This window comes from Semicossyphus pulcher, unplaced genomic scaffold (assembly GCF_022749685.1).
Source record: "Semicossyphus pulcher isolate SPU_LCO1_2020_fin unplaced genomic scaffold, fSemPul1.0.p SCAF_15, whole genome shotgun sequence".
Taxonomy (NCBI): domain Eukaryota; kingdom Metazoa; phylum Chordata; class Actinopteri; order Labriformes; family Labridae; genus Semicossyphus; species Semicossyphus pulcher.
In genome coordinates, this window is record NW_027211659.1 from 6,197,281 (window position 1) to 6,212,397 (window position 15,117).

General features: G+C 40.0%; 2 protein-coding genes across 3 annotated transcripts; both read right to left on the reverse strand.

Annotated features, from left to right (window-relative positions):
• Positions 1–272: 272 nt before the first annotated feature.
• Positions 273–5,192, reverse strand: p2ry8 (P2Y receptor family member 8). Its single transcript, XM_069663527.1, has 3 exons — positions 5,121–5,192; positions 3,016–3,335; positions 273–1,334 (listed from the first exon to the last, which is right to left on the reverse strand). The coding sequence occupies exons 2-3, from the start codon at positions 3,330–3,332 to the stop codon at positions 566–568; spliced, it is 1,086 nt and encodes a 361-aa protein (XP_069519628.1). The 5' UTR covers positions 3,333–3,335; positions 5,121–5,192; the 3' UTR covers positions 273–565.
• Positions 5,193–7,868: 2,676 nt separating this feature from the next.
• On the reverse strand, positions 7,869–14,851 carry upf3a (UPF3A regulator of nonsense mediated mRNA decay). 2 transcript variants are annotated; one of them, XM_069663742.1, is made up of 10 exons: positions 14,674–14,851; positions 13,729–13,835; positions 13,535–13,641; positions 13,283–13,381; positions 13,060–13,170; positions 12,906–12,961; positions 12,649–12,807; positions 12,423–12,553; positions 10,921–11,209; positions 7,869–8,984 (listed from the first exon to the last, which is right to left on the reverse strand). In XM_069663742.1, exons 1-10 carry the CDS (start codon positions 14,812–14,814, stop codon positions 8,796–8,798), a joined length of 1,389 nt encoding a protein of 462 aa, XP_069519843.1. In that variant the 5' UTR covers positions 14,815–14,851; the 3' UTR covers positions 7,869–8,795. The 2 variants fall into 2 exon arrangements, with proteins under 2 accessions (XP_069519843.1, XP_069519842.1); XM_069663741.1 differs by having other exon boundaries at positions 10,909–11,209.
• Positions 14,852–15,117: the final 266 nt, after the last annotated feature.

A 15,117-nucleotide genomic window follows, 5' to 3' on the forward strand; every position in this document is an offset into this window, starting at 1 on the left:
TCTGGCTGTGCTGTATAATCTTATTCTATGAAGCACTTTGGGCTGCATGTTTGTGTAGGAGGTGCCATAAAAAGTAAAGGTGAAGTTGAAAAAGAGGAACCCGATGAACCCTTAAGTTAAAATGGACAAAGGTCAACAGTACTAATCCATGGCTGAAAACATTAAGAAGACATTTACACATAAATAACGTTGAAAATTGTTATAAAGTCAGCTTAATTACAACAGAGAAAGCTTTTTAAAACAAAGACTTTATTTACATTATATTTACACGTGTGAATTCTACATATAGCTTGAAAATAACTGATGCTTGCAGCAGATATTAAAATAAACATTTAAAAAATACTTTTTCATTCTTTAAAAAGACATAAATGATAATGCAAGGGTGATTAGCAATAAGATTTAGCTGCATATTTTGTCAGTGGTTCACATTTCACAAAAAAGTAAAAGGATTTTGAAAATGATTACCCTAGAAAAAAATGTTGTGAGAGCATGACATTATTAGGGCAATCTTTTTCTAACTTCCTTTCTCACATCTTCTTTGTCCTCTTTCTCAACTTCAATCTCTCTATCCTGTGGTGTACTGCCGCATCAAAGACACCTTGCTGTGCTCTCTCTCTTGACCTTCGAAGGTGCAATGTGCTGAGTACAAACTATCTTTACGCTCAGTTCTCATGGCAGAGTCTGCACTGCTCTGGCTCTGCAGATGCATTATGTGTCTCAGCTTTTGCCTGAAATCCTTAGATGCAAAATAGTAAATGAACGGGTCAAGGCAGCTATTGACGCAGCTAAAACAGAGTGACAGTTTGTAGGCCATGTAGAGAGACTTATTATAGAAGAGTTTTGTGATGCCGTGAGCCATCAGGAGGATGTTATTGGGAGCAAAGCAGAGGGTGAAGACCAGGATAACAACCACAGCCAGACGTATCGCTCTCTCTTTCTGCACCGTCTTGCAATCCCTGGAAAGTTTGTATATGACCCTGATGTAGCAGAATGTCGTGACACAAAAGGGGAAGAAGAAGAGGAACAACACCATGCTGAACACAAAGCTTGCCCAGGCTGCCTTGGTCGGGAGCATGTCCCTCTTCAGCATGTCAAAGCATGTGGTAATCCCGAGTTCAGGGATTTCAAAGGTCAGGTCTGTGGTCATCAGCGGGTACAGGACGCTCAGGACCACACCCCACATGAGGACGCAGCTTAAGACAGCAATGGTCTTCTTCTCCCTGTACTGCCTGAACAGCATCGGCCGCACGATGCCCAGGTAGCGGTCAAGGCCGATGGCCATCATGGTCAGGATGGAGCAGTACATGTTGGTGTAGAAGACGAGGGTCAGGAAGCTGGAGGTGGACACACAGAGAAAGAGATTTAGTTAGTTTAATTTAAAGGCATTATTGGAGGTTTTTAGGAACAATTCTACCAAAGCAAGTATTTAGAAAAACAATCTCCCCAAAAGTTGGGATGCTGCATGAATGTAAATAAAATTAGCAGGCATCAAATTTGAATAAAGCATTTTTACAAAAACAAATGAAGTCTATCAGTTTGAACCAATGACTGTATAAAAAGATGGACGACATGACAGCTCCCTAAAAGTGAAGCCAAAACATTTCGAGCGCCCCCTGCTGACTGGCTGCAGTATAGCTCATAAAGCCCGCCTCCTCCATGTCAACAGATGGGACATGAGTCAAACTATAAAATCAAAATACACAGCAAATACATGTTTCTCAAACATGGTTTCTGCCATTATAGTTAGTTCCTATCTTGCTGATTTACGTCCAAGAGTTCATTTTTCTGGCAAGTTTATTTTTAATTAGTTATTTGATGCTGTAAAAATGATGATTGACAGCTCTGTTGACAAATCCGGCTCCTGCAGCCGATCTATTCCGGATTAGCAGAGTAGAGGAGGGCCGGCGAGACGTAACTAAAACAATCACTACAGTCATTGAAGTTTCCATATCTGTGCACGTCTGCTTCAGACCAACATAAGAAGCTGTTCTGCTGTTAAACACGTTGACGTGCGGCATCTTTGCTGGGGTTTTTTTCAGTAAGTGTGCATTTTGGTTAGCGGAAGTGGCTACGGCAGCTCTATCCCTGATCTCTATGGCTCCAAATGAGGTCACCATCGCAAGATGGCAGCGCCCGTCACGGAGGCTAATTTGGCATCAGTTTCAGACAATGAGAGCAGATGGAGAATATATACAGTCATTGGTTTGAACATTAAAAAATGTTATTGTTTCCAACTGAATAGACGTCAAAATTAATTAGCAAATGATCACATTCTGCTTATTTAGTCAGCGTCACAACTTTTTTGTTGTTTAAGCAATTACGCTTGATTAAAAAGCATAATTTTATCTAGGTGATTCAAAAGTTTAAAAAAAACATATCATTAAAGGAAAAGTTTGAAATTCTGGGAAAGATCAGACAATTGATAGCGCTCTCATTGTTGTCCTTCAAAAACAAGCCAATGCCAGCAGCCTGTTAGCTTAGGCTAGCAAAGAGACTGGAACCATGATTAAAAACTTTCTTGCTAGCTCTGTCAAAATGTGACTGCAACTTTAAAACACAACAATAATTAAAATGAACATAAAAAAAAAAAACGACTTGTGGTTTTATCACCATTTCTATGATGGGGGAAGGTAATTCCTGGAGCCTGTTAACCACAGCAACTAGGTGAGATTCTATGAACTCAACTGTCTGGACAGGAAATAGTCTGGCTCATAGCGCTTTGTTTACCCAAGGTAACCTTGTTCCTACTTATACACACTAGTTTCAGTATGGTATAGTTACAGTATGTGTTAATATGTTGCTAACAGGCAGATTTTGCAACTTTTTAACAGTGCTCTGCTAGCTGTTTTCCCTTGTTTTGAGTGTGTAGGCTAAGAAGTGTATACCAGCTGGTGAGCTGCAGATGTACAGTAAGTAGCTTGGCTTGACAAACAAATTACAAGGTAAACAAGTTGAATTTCCTGTTTATGACATTGTATAGATGTTTTACCATTTCCCTGCAGTCATTAAAAATACCTGCACATTTTGGGTCCCAGATTCCAGTGGTACCCTTGGAGCTGGTAGGCGATCTGAAAGGGCAGAGCAGTGCCAAGAGCCAGGTCAGTCAGGGTGAGATGAATCATGAAGATGATGGAGGGAGTCTTCGGGGAGGTGCGGAAGAGCAGGATCCACAGGGAGAGGCCATTTCCTACCAGGCTCAGGGCAGTGATGATCATGTAAATGACAGAGATGGTGATGCTGGTCGTCACGTCCTGAAACAGGGCCAGAGTGGCGTTGTCTAGCTTGGTGCTGCTGAAGTTAACCGTCATGATTGGATGCGAATGGCTTCTCATCACCTGTGTGTCAGGGGTTAAAAAACATTGTCATGGTTGTTGTTGAGTTTTTTTTCTTTCAAAAATACTGGTTAATATTCTGTAAAACTTTTTGGCATGTGACGGTTATGTAGTGTCTGAAAAAAAAAGCATGAAACATCAACATACAAAACAAGCAAATTCAGACCACTGACTGCAGTGCTGTTTATTTTTTGACACACTGGTTTACGGTTTGGTTGGGTCTGAAAGTGTGAAACAGATACTGTAACATTCAGGCAAGACCTTATTCACTCTATGTTGTTGTTTGCGTGCGAGGAGCACATGTGTCGGGTGGAGTTTTCACACAGGAAGAAGGACATGCTTGATTTGTGGTGAGTGCCAACTGTCGCTTTGAGCAGCTCGTGCAATCTACACACGCAAGAATGTTTGGGGAGCAGACTGACTACTGAAAACGATTGTGTTAAAAAAGGCTTGAACTAACAGGGGGACAAGCCAGAGTTTGTCCTTTGTGCTGAAAGCTAGTAAACACTTTAACGCAGGTTAGAAGTAAAAACACTGGATGATGTGTGATGCATGTGGGGCTGTCACGGCGGTTACCATGTAGGATATTAAAGTGACGTGAAATAAACAGACACGTTGAACCACTTCACTGGAGGTTATGCAATCGAAAGTACACCATTGCTGCAAAAAATGACTAAATGTGTTGCAATGACGACAATTGGCAAATTGAAACTTTTGGTTGTGGGAGGGATTTTTTTCTAAAAAAAAAGAAGTAAGACTGGAATTTTTATGTATTTTGTGTTTGTTCTCTTTGGACGTGTGTGACCTTTGTATGACTGTAATTGGACCAAGCATTTCTTTTACTTTTGCATTTATACTCACAGCATATTAATGTGAGTATTTCATCTACTACTGCATGTACACAATACTGATCTAAGTCAGACTATGGCTGATGTGTGCTGTTTGTGTCAGTGTGTTAAACATCAGGATACAAATATGACAGGTTGTGAATTTGTCCATTGTGGTGTGCTTCTGGTGTCGCTCTCATTGTTTCCTGTGTTGCTTCACATATATTGTTTGTTTTATGATTGATGTGCCTGCTTGCTTGACACAATACTTGTGCAGTATTAGCTGTGAATTGTCGTCCTGTTGTGTGCATGTATTATAAACTTTAGGCTTGATGCTGTTCAATGTGATGCTGCACGCTTTGCTCCATAAGCCATGTGCCTTTGTAAAATCCGTCCTGGGTGTTTTTATTAATACTCTAATGCTGTGTACGGTTTGTCCTGCATGCTTCATGTATTTTCTGCCACTGGCTACTCTTTTTACTCTAACACCATCATGACACTTTCTCTCTATATATATTTTATCAATGTTTTTGTTTTTTCACAAGCTGTTGTTGTGTTCTTTTTTTAGGGAGCCCATTTTAACATCTGGCCAGGGACTACAGATGTAGCCTTTTGGCTAACTCTGGCATATTTACAGAAATGTTGATTAATATGAATTGTCCCTGAAAAATAAAAATAAATAAATATTATGCATAAAACTAAGAAAACTATATATTGTGGCAAAACGTAACTTTTCTTTTAACTTATTAACGATATAAAGTCACATAACTGATTTTAAAACAACTTTTTGTGACATATTTAACTTTACTGACAAATAAAAGTACGCTAAAATAAAACAAAGGAATACAAAAGAATGAAGTAACTGACACATGGTGCAGTTTAAGTCAATATTGATCCTGTAATAAACAGAAATGATCATAAATTTAGCACTTCCTCTGATAAATCTCAGTAAGTCTCCTACCTTTATGAACGCAGAGGCAGACGAGGCGGGAGGCAGGTAGAGTGTCAGTTACGCATGGAGGTGCTGATATTGTGATAGCTGAGGAAATGAGGGTTGTGCTGGTTACAGTGCCAAAGAGAGAGAAAGGAAATAGATCATGTGACTGTCTTCATCCTATACCAACAGTTAACAGTCTCCCAGTAGAGCCAGTCTACTGCATTTTCAGACACGCACATGTGTAAGACGCCCCACATGGTCAGAGCATGGTAACGATACACTGTATTACATTTATAACTGCCTTGTTCCTCACTATGTGGTTTATGAATCACCTCTTTAATGAAACCTTTACGTGTCAGAGGACTGAACTCTACAGGGGGTTTCTTTCAAACTTAAGAGGGAACTTTGTACTTTTAGAAGTCATGGGGCTTTCCTGGTGTGTTAAAGGGTGTTTCTTTCTCTTAACACTTTTTCAGTCATGACGACAGAAACTGAAATGGGAAGAAACTTACAGACAGACGACACAGAGTTACACCTATTTACAGTGCATCAAAACCCCTTCGAAGTTTTAATGCCTTTCATATAAGATGCCGGTGAACGTAATTTTTTTAATCATCAACAAAAGATAACCGTTTTATGTCAAACTCAAAGCTACAGAAGCCTGAAGCGGACATGCATCCATAAATTTTATTTACTCTGTTTTGCTGCGATAACAAGTAATTTCCGGTTATTACCTCGAGATAACAATGCTGCACCACAGTAACATCAGATGATCATAGCTCGTATCACCAGAGTTGTAAAACCACACAAACATAGAAACAGGCTTTACTTACCTCGTTAGTGTGGGTAATGGCAGCGAGATATTCATCTCGAGTGTGAGGTAAATCCTGTAACCTCCACAGATCTTGTGTCGGACTCCTGAGCGGGAGCCAGCCACCTGAAGCGGGAGGCGTCTCCATTAGAAAATCATCCCACTTGGGACCGATTCTGACACACTTAAAGATGATCAAGGCACATGCAGATAATAAAAAAGAGGACCATTACAGAGTGTATAAGACCAAGCTCTGCACAGTGCAGGCAGCTACACCTGGGTGGAGTTTGTTGCTGTATTTGACCATCTGTTCACAATAAACTTGTGTGGCATCTCATCCTGCTGTTTCTCAGAGATTTCTCCTAGATTTGAACTATTTTTAAGAGTTTTGAACTTGGACTTTTACTATTTTTGAGAGTTTTTAATAAAGTGTCTGGTCAGGGGGGATCAGGCCTCATCCTGGCGCGTGACCTCTGAACTATTTGACACTACAGCATGTCCTGGTCTGTAAAACACCAGTGAGCAGCTTGTTGTTTTGTTTTCTCCATCGACAGACAATTACCCAGTTATGATGAGAAAAAAAACTTTGTTATGTCAAGATAATGAGATAAAAATTAAATGGTTGGACTGTACTTACATAGCGTTATTCCACTCTTGTGACCACTCAAAGCGTTTTTACACTACATGTCACGTTCACCCATTCGCACACACATTCACACACTGATGGCAGACGCTACGTAAAGCGCCCAACAAGTCGCATTCTCACCGATTGCTTTGTCACCAGGAGCAATGTGGGGTTCAGTGTCTTGCCCAAGGACACTTCGACTTGTAGAGGGACCTGGGGATCGAACCACCAACCAAAATAGATTGAAAGACGACCCACTCTAACGAGCTAAATAAGTGGAGATTTCGAGGAAGCCACCGGACATTACTTATCATGAGAAAATGAAGTAAAAATGGATGGATGCTTGTCGACTTAGGGCTTCAGTACAAAGCAAACCATTTCTTATTATCCATCTATTCATGATCTATACCGCTTATCCTGTTCAGGGTAAGCCGAGGGCCTGAGGCCTATCCCAGCTGTCACTGGGCGAAGGGCGGGTTACACCCTGGACTGGTCGCCAGTCAATCACAGAGCTGACACGTAGAGACAGACAACCTTTCACGCTCACTATGAATTCACCTTACTAGCATGTGTGTGGACTGTGGTAGGAAGCCAGAGACCCCAGAGAGAACATGCAAACAACAAGCCCACTTTGCCCAGACTGGGGTTTGAACCAGTCACCTTCTAGCTGTGAGGCAACAGCGCTAACCACTGCACCACCGTGGAGCCCCTCCATTTATTTATTATTATTTATTTTTTTAAGTACTCTAGGAGATATTGAGTAAATTGTAAATGTTATATTATAATTAAGCACATATTATTATTTATTTGGAATAAACTTTTTCCTGTTGAGCTGCGTCAGAAGAAGACAAATTGAATCCTCTGTGATTTGACGTTTAAGACAAGAAATCTTTCTCACGCAGTAAACCATATTACACACAAACACACACACACACACAAACACACACACACACACACAACACACGTGTTTGAAAAGGATGTTTCTAAGTGAGGTGAGAACGCCAGAATTCATCGCTCACAAGATTCACATGATGGTTATGCTGCTCACTTCCTGTTGATGCGACAGTTCTGCTTTATCCGGGTGACAGTGTGGCAAAAGCTGTCACTGATTTAATTCTGATTGCTGCAACAGAGAACAGTGTATAAGAATCAAAAAGAGGTTTCACTGTGATTTCAGCAAACATTTACAGGAAGAAAACGTTAGCATGTCTACACCCACTTTAATGTGTATTCATTCATTGCTGTTTCTAATTGACTCATAGTTGAAATTTGTAAATGAGTGTTACAGGCAGGGCTGCAGCCTCACCCAAACTGTCAAGGAAGCACTGACTAGTCATTTGGTCAGGAGAGCTTTATTTTCTCACAACTCGAAGAAAAGAAGATACAAGAGGTATGACAGACAAATGTTAGGTCATGTGCAAAAATAAGATGTAAGGCTTGATATTTCTTTAACAATATTTGTGGCCTTTCTGTTACTTTAAACGACAGAATCAATAAAAAAAACCATAGAAAGTTCATGTTTTCATTTATCTGTGTTTATTTTTAGGAAATGCTTTATAGAAATGTAGAGAATGTGTTCTTCTTGGCTCATGACTAATCATGTACAAAGCTTTGCTCACAAACAAAGTATCATCTCTATTATCTGACACCTTAAAATAACATAGATGCACACATGTTAGGGAAAAGCAACAAAACATGTTGACTTATGTAAATCTTTATCACTAACATCTCCTCTCGCTCATTTGCTTTACACACAAAAATACACACAGGATGTTACTACTTACATTATATCTCAGTTTCATAAAATCTGTAGGATTATTACAAACATCGAGTTTTAGCTGAGTCCACAAAGGCTTAGTAACAGGAACTGCTTCAGAGGATGATATCTTGGTTTCACTAGCACATGAGCTGCCTCTTACAGGGTCACACTTCAAAAACATGATGTGCTAAAGGAATGACATCAGATTTCCCCATTTGAACTGAACTTGAAAGATGTGTAAAAGTAAGTGTGGGGATTGAACATGATGGTACATTTCCATTATTATTCTGTATGCCAAACAGTGAGACATTTAAAATATTTATTGTGTGCTAAAATGTTCATGCTCCTGCAAAACCTGAACCTTAATCAACATTCAAAGCTCTGCACTTTGTCTGAAGTGCTTTCCCTCCTTCAATAGAGAGATGTCATTTTAAAAACTCCTTCCCGTCACTGTTCGCTTCGGCTTAATAATTTATTCATAAATTATATAAATATCCAGAGTGCTTACTGTTCATCTTTGCTTTTCTCAAACCCCTTCTCCAGCCCTGTTGCCAGAGCGACCACATCAAAACAGTGCTCGGCCCCGGGTTCAGGTGAGAGGCCCGCGGGGATGCAGTCGTAGCCTTTGCCTGCTGAGCTCATGCGCTTCCTGTTGCGGGCGCCCGGCTGGTAGAGCTGCATGGCCGGGCGGTCCTGCAGGGAGACAAAAGAGCAGGGACATGGGAGAGACAGGCAGCGCACAACTTCAATATGCAGATAAATATACGTACTCAGTCACCTTTTTAATCCTGTTTATTGTTTTAATTCGTCACACGGAGCTCATGTGTATCCCAACATGCACTGGGCTACCTGGTACAGATAACACCCTGAGCACAGGCTGTTTGGTCACATCCAACCTATTTCAACTAGTGTCTGAGACCCACAAAGGAAGTTAAAACTCTCCCTTTAGGTCTCACAGACTTTTCATTCTGCTGTAAACCATGACTGACTTTTACTCAACAGTAAACCTCTGTCGCTATAATAAAGACTTGAGTGAGTGTTTAATGAGTTGTTTCATGTGGCATTTAAGTTAAAAACCACTGTTGACAAAGAACTGGAGAACCACCAGAATGGCACAATTATGGAAGCACTTTTTAGAGATGGGGAAGTCATTTTTTTTGTTTTCTCGTTTTGTGTTTTGGTACTTGGTACTGAGAGAGTGAAGAGTGACAGGAAATATGGGGAAGAGAGAGTGAGAAATGACATGCACCAAAGGGCCGCGAGTCGGAGCCCAACTAGCAGCCAGTGCGACCAGAACTATGCTTCTGTACATGGGACACCTGCTCTACCATCTGGGCTAAACCAGCGCCCTTTGGTTAAAATAGTAAGCAAGTAAAAGTAAGTAAAGCAAAGTAAAGTAAGTACAGAAAGTAAAGTAAAGTAAAGTAAGCAAAGTAAAATAAAGTAAAGCAGAATAAAGTAAGTAAAGTACATAAAGTATGCAAAGAAAAGTAAAGAAAGTAAAGTAAGTAAAGTAAAGTAAAGTAAAGTAAAGTAAAGAAAGTAAAGAAAGTAAAGTAAGTAAAGAAAAGTAAAGTAAAGTAAAGCAAGTAAAGAAAGTAAAGTAAAGAAAAGAAAAGTAAAGTAAGCAAAGTAAAGTAAGTAAAGAAATGTAAGGAAAGTAGAGTAAAGGAAGTAAAGTAAAGAAATGTAAGGAAAGTAGAGTAAAGGAAGTAAAGTAAAGGAAGTAAAGAAAAATAAAGAAAGAAAAAAAATTAAGTAAAGAAAGTAAAGTAAAGCCGGAGCACCTGAAGGAAACCCTCACGAAAACAAGAACACACAAACTCCACAAAGAAAGCTCTGTCCTGTAGAGATATAGACCGACTTTGCTTTGTTATAGATCCTGACACTTGCTTTGTTTTTCCAAAGCCATGTGTTTGTATCATTCAAATACATCTCAGTATATATGTCAGTGAGTGAACATATAGCTCTGACACCTAGTGCTAATTCTAGTGTTTACTGGCACCATCACCATCACAACTAACATTATAGGAGCATCACATGGACGAATCTGCAGCAGCTGAAGGATCAGAAGGAAACACTACACTGAACACAAACCGCTGTGCCTTTTTATTGTGAAACTGCTTGCTTGCGAAATTAAACGTCAGGGAAATAGGAAACCTTTTTCTTGTTGACATTTAAGAAATAAGCTCACTGGAGAAAGCTGACCTGAATGTTGAAAATAAGCTCACTGACTGTGTTTAACCCTGATCGTCAGAGCCGCCCTGCTAGTCCTCCACAGACTTGTAACTTTAATTTGCACTGTGTGATTAGGATGGTGCACACCATGACCTTTAGTTGGGTAGAAGTTGTACGCTTGTTGGGAGAATGGGTGTTAGAAGGATTTATGCAAGAAAACTGTCATTTAAGTATACTCATTACTGAAACAAAATCTTCCGCTCTTAGTGTAACATCAACAATGGCGCTATCGCTTCCTGAGAAATGAAAAGAACAACATTGCTTATTTCAGCTGATAATCATCATCTGTTAACCGCAGGATGTCAACTAACACAATAACAAGTGTACATCATGAGAGATAAAGAAATATTTTGTCACCTTCCCCCCTTCTCATGCTCACCTTCTCGCTCACCTTGTTTCGGAGGCGTTCCTTCCTGTTACCCAGCTCATCCCTATCCTCTTTCCCCAGCTTGTCTCCGCTGTCCGGGCAGTACGAGTAGCCATGATGGTGGCCATCTTTCTTGGCCCGGTCCTGGCAGTAGCCCTTCCCCCATTTGGTCTCGTCTTTGCGCCGCATGAACTTATCAAACTCGTAGTGGTGCCTCTGTCGCTTCCTCTCCTCGTCTTTCCCGCGGTGATCCTTGTCTCTCTGTCTGCGGCCGTGCTGCTCTCTCTGCTCCTTGTCGCTCTCAGGCTGCCCTCTAGTGGTCAAAGTGAAGATTGCATCAACACACATTCATAACTATTACAGACATACTGTAGTTATATAAGAATCTTTGGACACACTTTTAAGTGAGATGTATGTTATTTCTAGGACCATAAACTATGGATGTTTATAAAGATTAGATTATAGATGATTAGTAATATATATATTATATATAATTATATCACAAATTACTAAATTTCCCATGAGTTTAAGAAACAGCAACATTCAAATAATGTAGTGTTATTTCATTCAGTAAGTAACTTCAGTGAGTGATAGCAGCTTTCAAAAGGTATTAGTATAAATAAAATACTTATTATCACACATATGGATCCCTTTTTGCTGGTACCTTATTTCTGTAGTTAAAGCTAGTTTGAAATTTTAAATAGCAAGTTAAGTAATTAAGACAGACCTAGGGTTGGGTGATGAGGCCAAAATCCTACAGTATATCACGATATAGGACTTTTCATATATTGATAACGATATATATATCACGATATATCATGTGATCTGGTAAGTTAACAAATAATTAGCCTACATGAAATCACATGTTAAAGCCTATTTTTGGATAATCCTTTGTGAATGAAATACTTGACAAATAAAAAGTACTGAGTTTCTGTTTTCTGCATCTTAATGTCCACGTTAATAAACAGCGCCTCCCTCTATGGTTCGCTCCAGGTTCACTCCCACGTGCAAGGATTAGAACGTAAAGCGTTGTCAAAATGATGCCATAAAGCAGTTCAGCTGCTGGTTTTGTGACATCATGATAGAGGAGATATAGAAAAATACATACGAGACATTTTGATGATAGGATTGATTTATCATTGTAATATGGAAATATATGTATGTGCAGGCTTTGTTGATCTCCTCATTAAAGCTTGGTGTTTTTTTCACTTTATATTATGCTTTCAAGCTGCACTTATAAGTGCTATTATTCATATTCTGTTGTGGCGAGACCACAGTCTGAAGTCAGATGATGAAGAATCCCATATTAAATACAGGAGTCCTTTCAGGTTAAATAAGGAGGTTGATTAAAAGATAAAGCAAGCCACATTGACAGAGGATCTTGGTTAGTCTCAAAGTGATCTGCTAGTAAAGTTGACTTGTTTAGTATGCCTGAGGCGGTACCAAATGTTATCAGTGGCCATCTGACACAATACCCCCTAAAGAAGAAATAACCCTGCGTCAGCGAAGGATTACACAGTCCTTACTTTTCTTTCGGGTCCTTTGACTTTTGTCCTCCAGTTTTCTCCCATTTTCCTCTGTCTGTCTCCCCGATATCACTTTTGTCCTTCATTCGGTCTGAATCCACGTCATCGTCCCTGTCACTCTTCTTCAGGAGCTGCGTCACGCAGAAAGAGCAAGAAGCAACAGAAAACATGCTCAACAACACCATCTAAAGGCCGAGAATTAACGTCTTATTTTAGTGAATATTACCTTAATTTTAATGTCTTTATCAGACAACTTCTTCTGCTTCTCTGCCTCTTTCCGCTTGCGTCTCTCCTCCTCTCGACGCTTTCTCTTCTCCTCCTCCCTTTGACGTTTCTTCTCCAGCTCCCTTCTTCTTCTCTCCTCTCTCTTCTCCTCTCTTATTCTCTGTAAGGAAAGATGTAGCAAATCTGAAAAGGTTCTCCACACTTTTTAAAGCAATTGGCAGAATTTTCTTTCCATTAAAGCATCTTCTCTTTTTTTACCTGTTTCTCTATTTTTTTGTTTTTGATGTACTCCAACAGCGGTGTTGTCCGTTTGGCTGAAAACAGGAAATTAAAAAACAGACATTGAAACTTACTGTTACTCATTATAATAGGTATAGAGGAAGTACAGTAGTATGTGTGTATGGTACTGTACCTATGAGCTCTCTGGTCTTGGCCTCTATCTCTCCCAGCAGAGTCTCAGGGTTGGCCATAGACTTCTCTTCATCACAGGAGTAATTCTCCAAGAACCGCCTGTATTCTGGGTCTGAGGGAGAATCAGGGCAAAAGATTGAGTTTGTGTACAGTTTATTTACAAGCTAAATATATTGTCTGGTGTACATCATGATAAGTTGTTATAATGGCTTAGGTTTTAGTACCTTCTTCGATGCTCCCGGCTTTGGCATCTTTCTTCTTCAGCTTCTTCTTGGATATTTTCTGAAAGGGGGCAAACTCCACCACTGCAGGATATTCTTGTCCTGAGTAAATATTGGAATAAAAGGCAGCTCATCATGCAAGAGACCAGCCTTAAAATAGTAGCAATGGAAGAGAGGTTATACTACTTGTGCAACTTTATCTCCAACATACCAGCAACAGAGTGAAACTGAGCTTAAATAAAAGAAAAGAAATACCCTTGTTGTCGATGAAGACATAGCCATCAAATCGGTCCCTAAACAGCAGGATGTCTTCAGGGTTTTTAAAATTGATATACGCTCTGGAGAACAGGTGGGGATAAAGACTGTGGAAAGAGAGACAGGGAAAGAAGTCATAAACATTCACGGCTAAAAGATTTGGGTTATTTGTTGGTAAAGGTTCTTGTGATTACCTTTGATCCGCTGGAAAGAACTCAAAATAGTCGTAGGATGGGAGCGGACTGAGCTGTTCCTCCAGCAGCTCTTTTGACAGGTTTGGCGGAAGCCGTCGAATCACCACCTGTAAACAGTCATTAATATATTATTTCTTAACCTAACAGGAAGAACCTTGTTGATAGTGAAGGTAGTTGTGTGTTTCTTAGGGACAGGATGGTCCAGGTTTTAACATTTCTTTTTCAGATGCTTACAGAAACATGTATTATACATAACATTATGGTGGAAACAGCTTAGCTTTTTCTGTTAAAAACAAAAATGTGCGTGACTTTACGTACATTATGTGCCATCATTGATAGCTACAACAGTGAAAAGAGCTGAAGGAAAATAAAGAGGATCAATTTAAATGTATGTAAAAGCTTTTAAAACAATAACAAAATGTATTATAGGCCTATTTAAATGTGTACAAAATTAGCATCACCACTTTGGGCATGGGAACTTGCAGGTGGACACCTATCAGACATGCTGTATAGCCTACACGTTACTCCAATATGATTAACTGTGTAATAAATGTTGAAAATGAAATACGGCTTTCGGTGCGTGGGATAACAGGACTAAAATGTTGAGTTTTAACCACAGAGTTTGCAAGGAAACACTTGACGGACAGAGAGGGAGAATTTCTGTAGTAGGCAGTGTTTACTGCGTCTGTTCAAACACTAGCTGCAGCTGTCAGTGTAAATGATAAACAATATTACAATTAAACAAATGCTGTTAGAGGGAAATTTATGATATAAGCTGATATAAGGTAATTATTGACAGGTTAAAGAAAAAGCGGGATCGTCATGTATTCCCTACTCCTGTCGCTGTCCGCGGTGCTGAAATGTTCCCACCTCCCTCCATGCCTCCATGTCCGTTTTCCACACAGCGTAAACAATGCGACACATCGCTAACGCTCGGCTGCCTACCTTCGTAAAAACCTCTTTCTTCTCTTCCTTTTGCTTGTTGTTACCGGGGATGTTTTCCTGCTCTCTTGGGAGGTCTCTGAACTGTATCTCGACGACGCTCTTCTCCTTCCCCACGGTCATTTGGTCCTTTTCAGACCTCATTTCTCTCCATCTCCCCTTCGCCCGTGTTAAGTCGATGCGTTCTCGCGGGAGTACAGTGTTATCGCGAGAGTAGGGGTTTAAAAAGACAGCTCTGATTCTACTGCGTTTTCAGCTGTATTTGAGCGGATGCTCTCTGGACGCTTATTTTTGTGTTTTTTTAGAGCATGATAACGGTCCGCAAATTCAGTGGACGCTATCCCATTTATTTAGCAACTAATTAATCAAAGTTACAGTGGCCTATTTTTACCTCTTGTTATTTTGCCGTAAATACATTTGAGTTTTTGGGGAGAGATGCTTTTTGAA

Coding starts and splice junctions, on each gene's coding strand:
- p2ry8 (XM_069663527.1), bottom strand. CDS start 3,332: ATGAGAAGCCATTCGCATCCAATCATGACGGTTAACTTCAGCAGCACC. Junction 1,335..3,015: donor CTGGGACCCAAAATGTGCAG/GTATTTTTAATG, acceptor GTCCACCTCCAG/CTTCCTGACCCTCGTCTTCT.
- upf3a (XM_069663741.1), bottom strand. CDS start 14,814: ATGAGGTCTGAAAAGGACCAAATGACCGTGGGGAAGGAGAAGAGCGTC. Junction 13,642..13,728: donor TTCTTTCCAGCGGATCAAAG/GTAATCACAAGA, acceptor CTCTTTCCACAG/TCTTTATCCCCACCTGTTCT. Junction 12,962..13,059: donor CAAGACCAGAGAGCTCATAG/GTACAGTACCAT, acceptor TCCTGTTTTCAG/CCAAACGGACAACACCGCTG.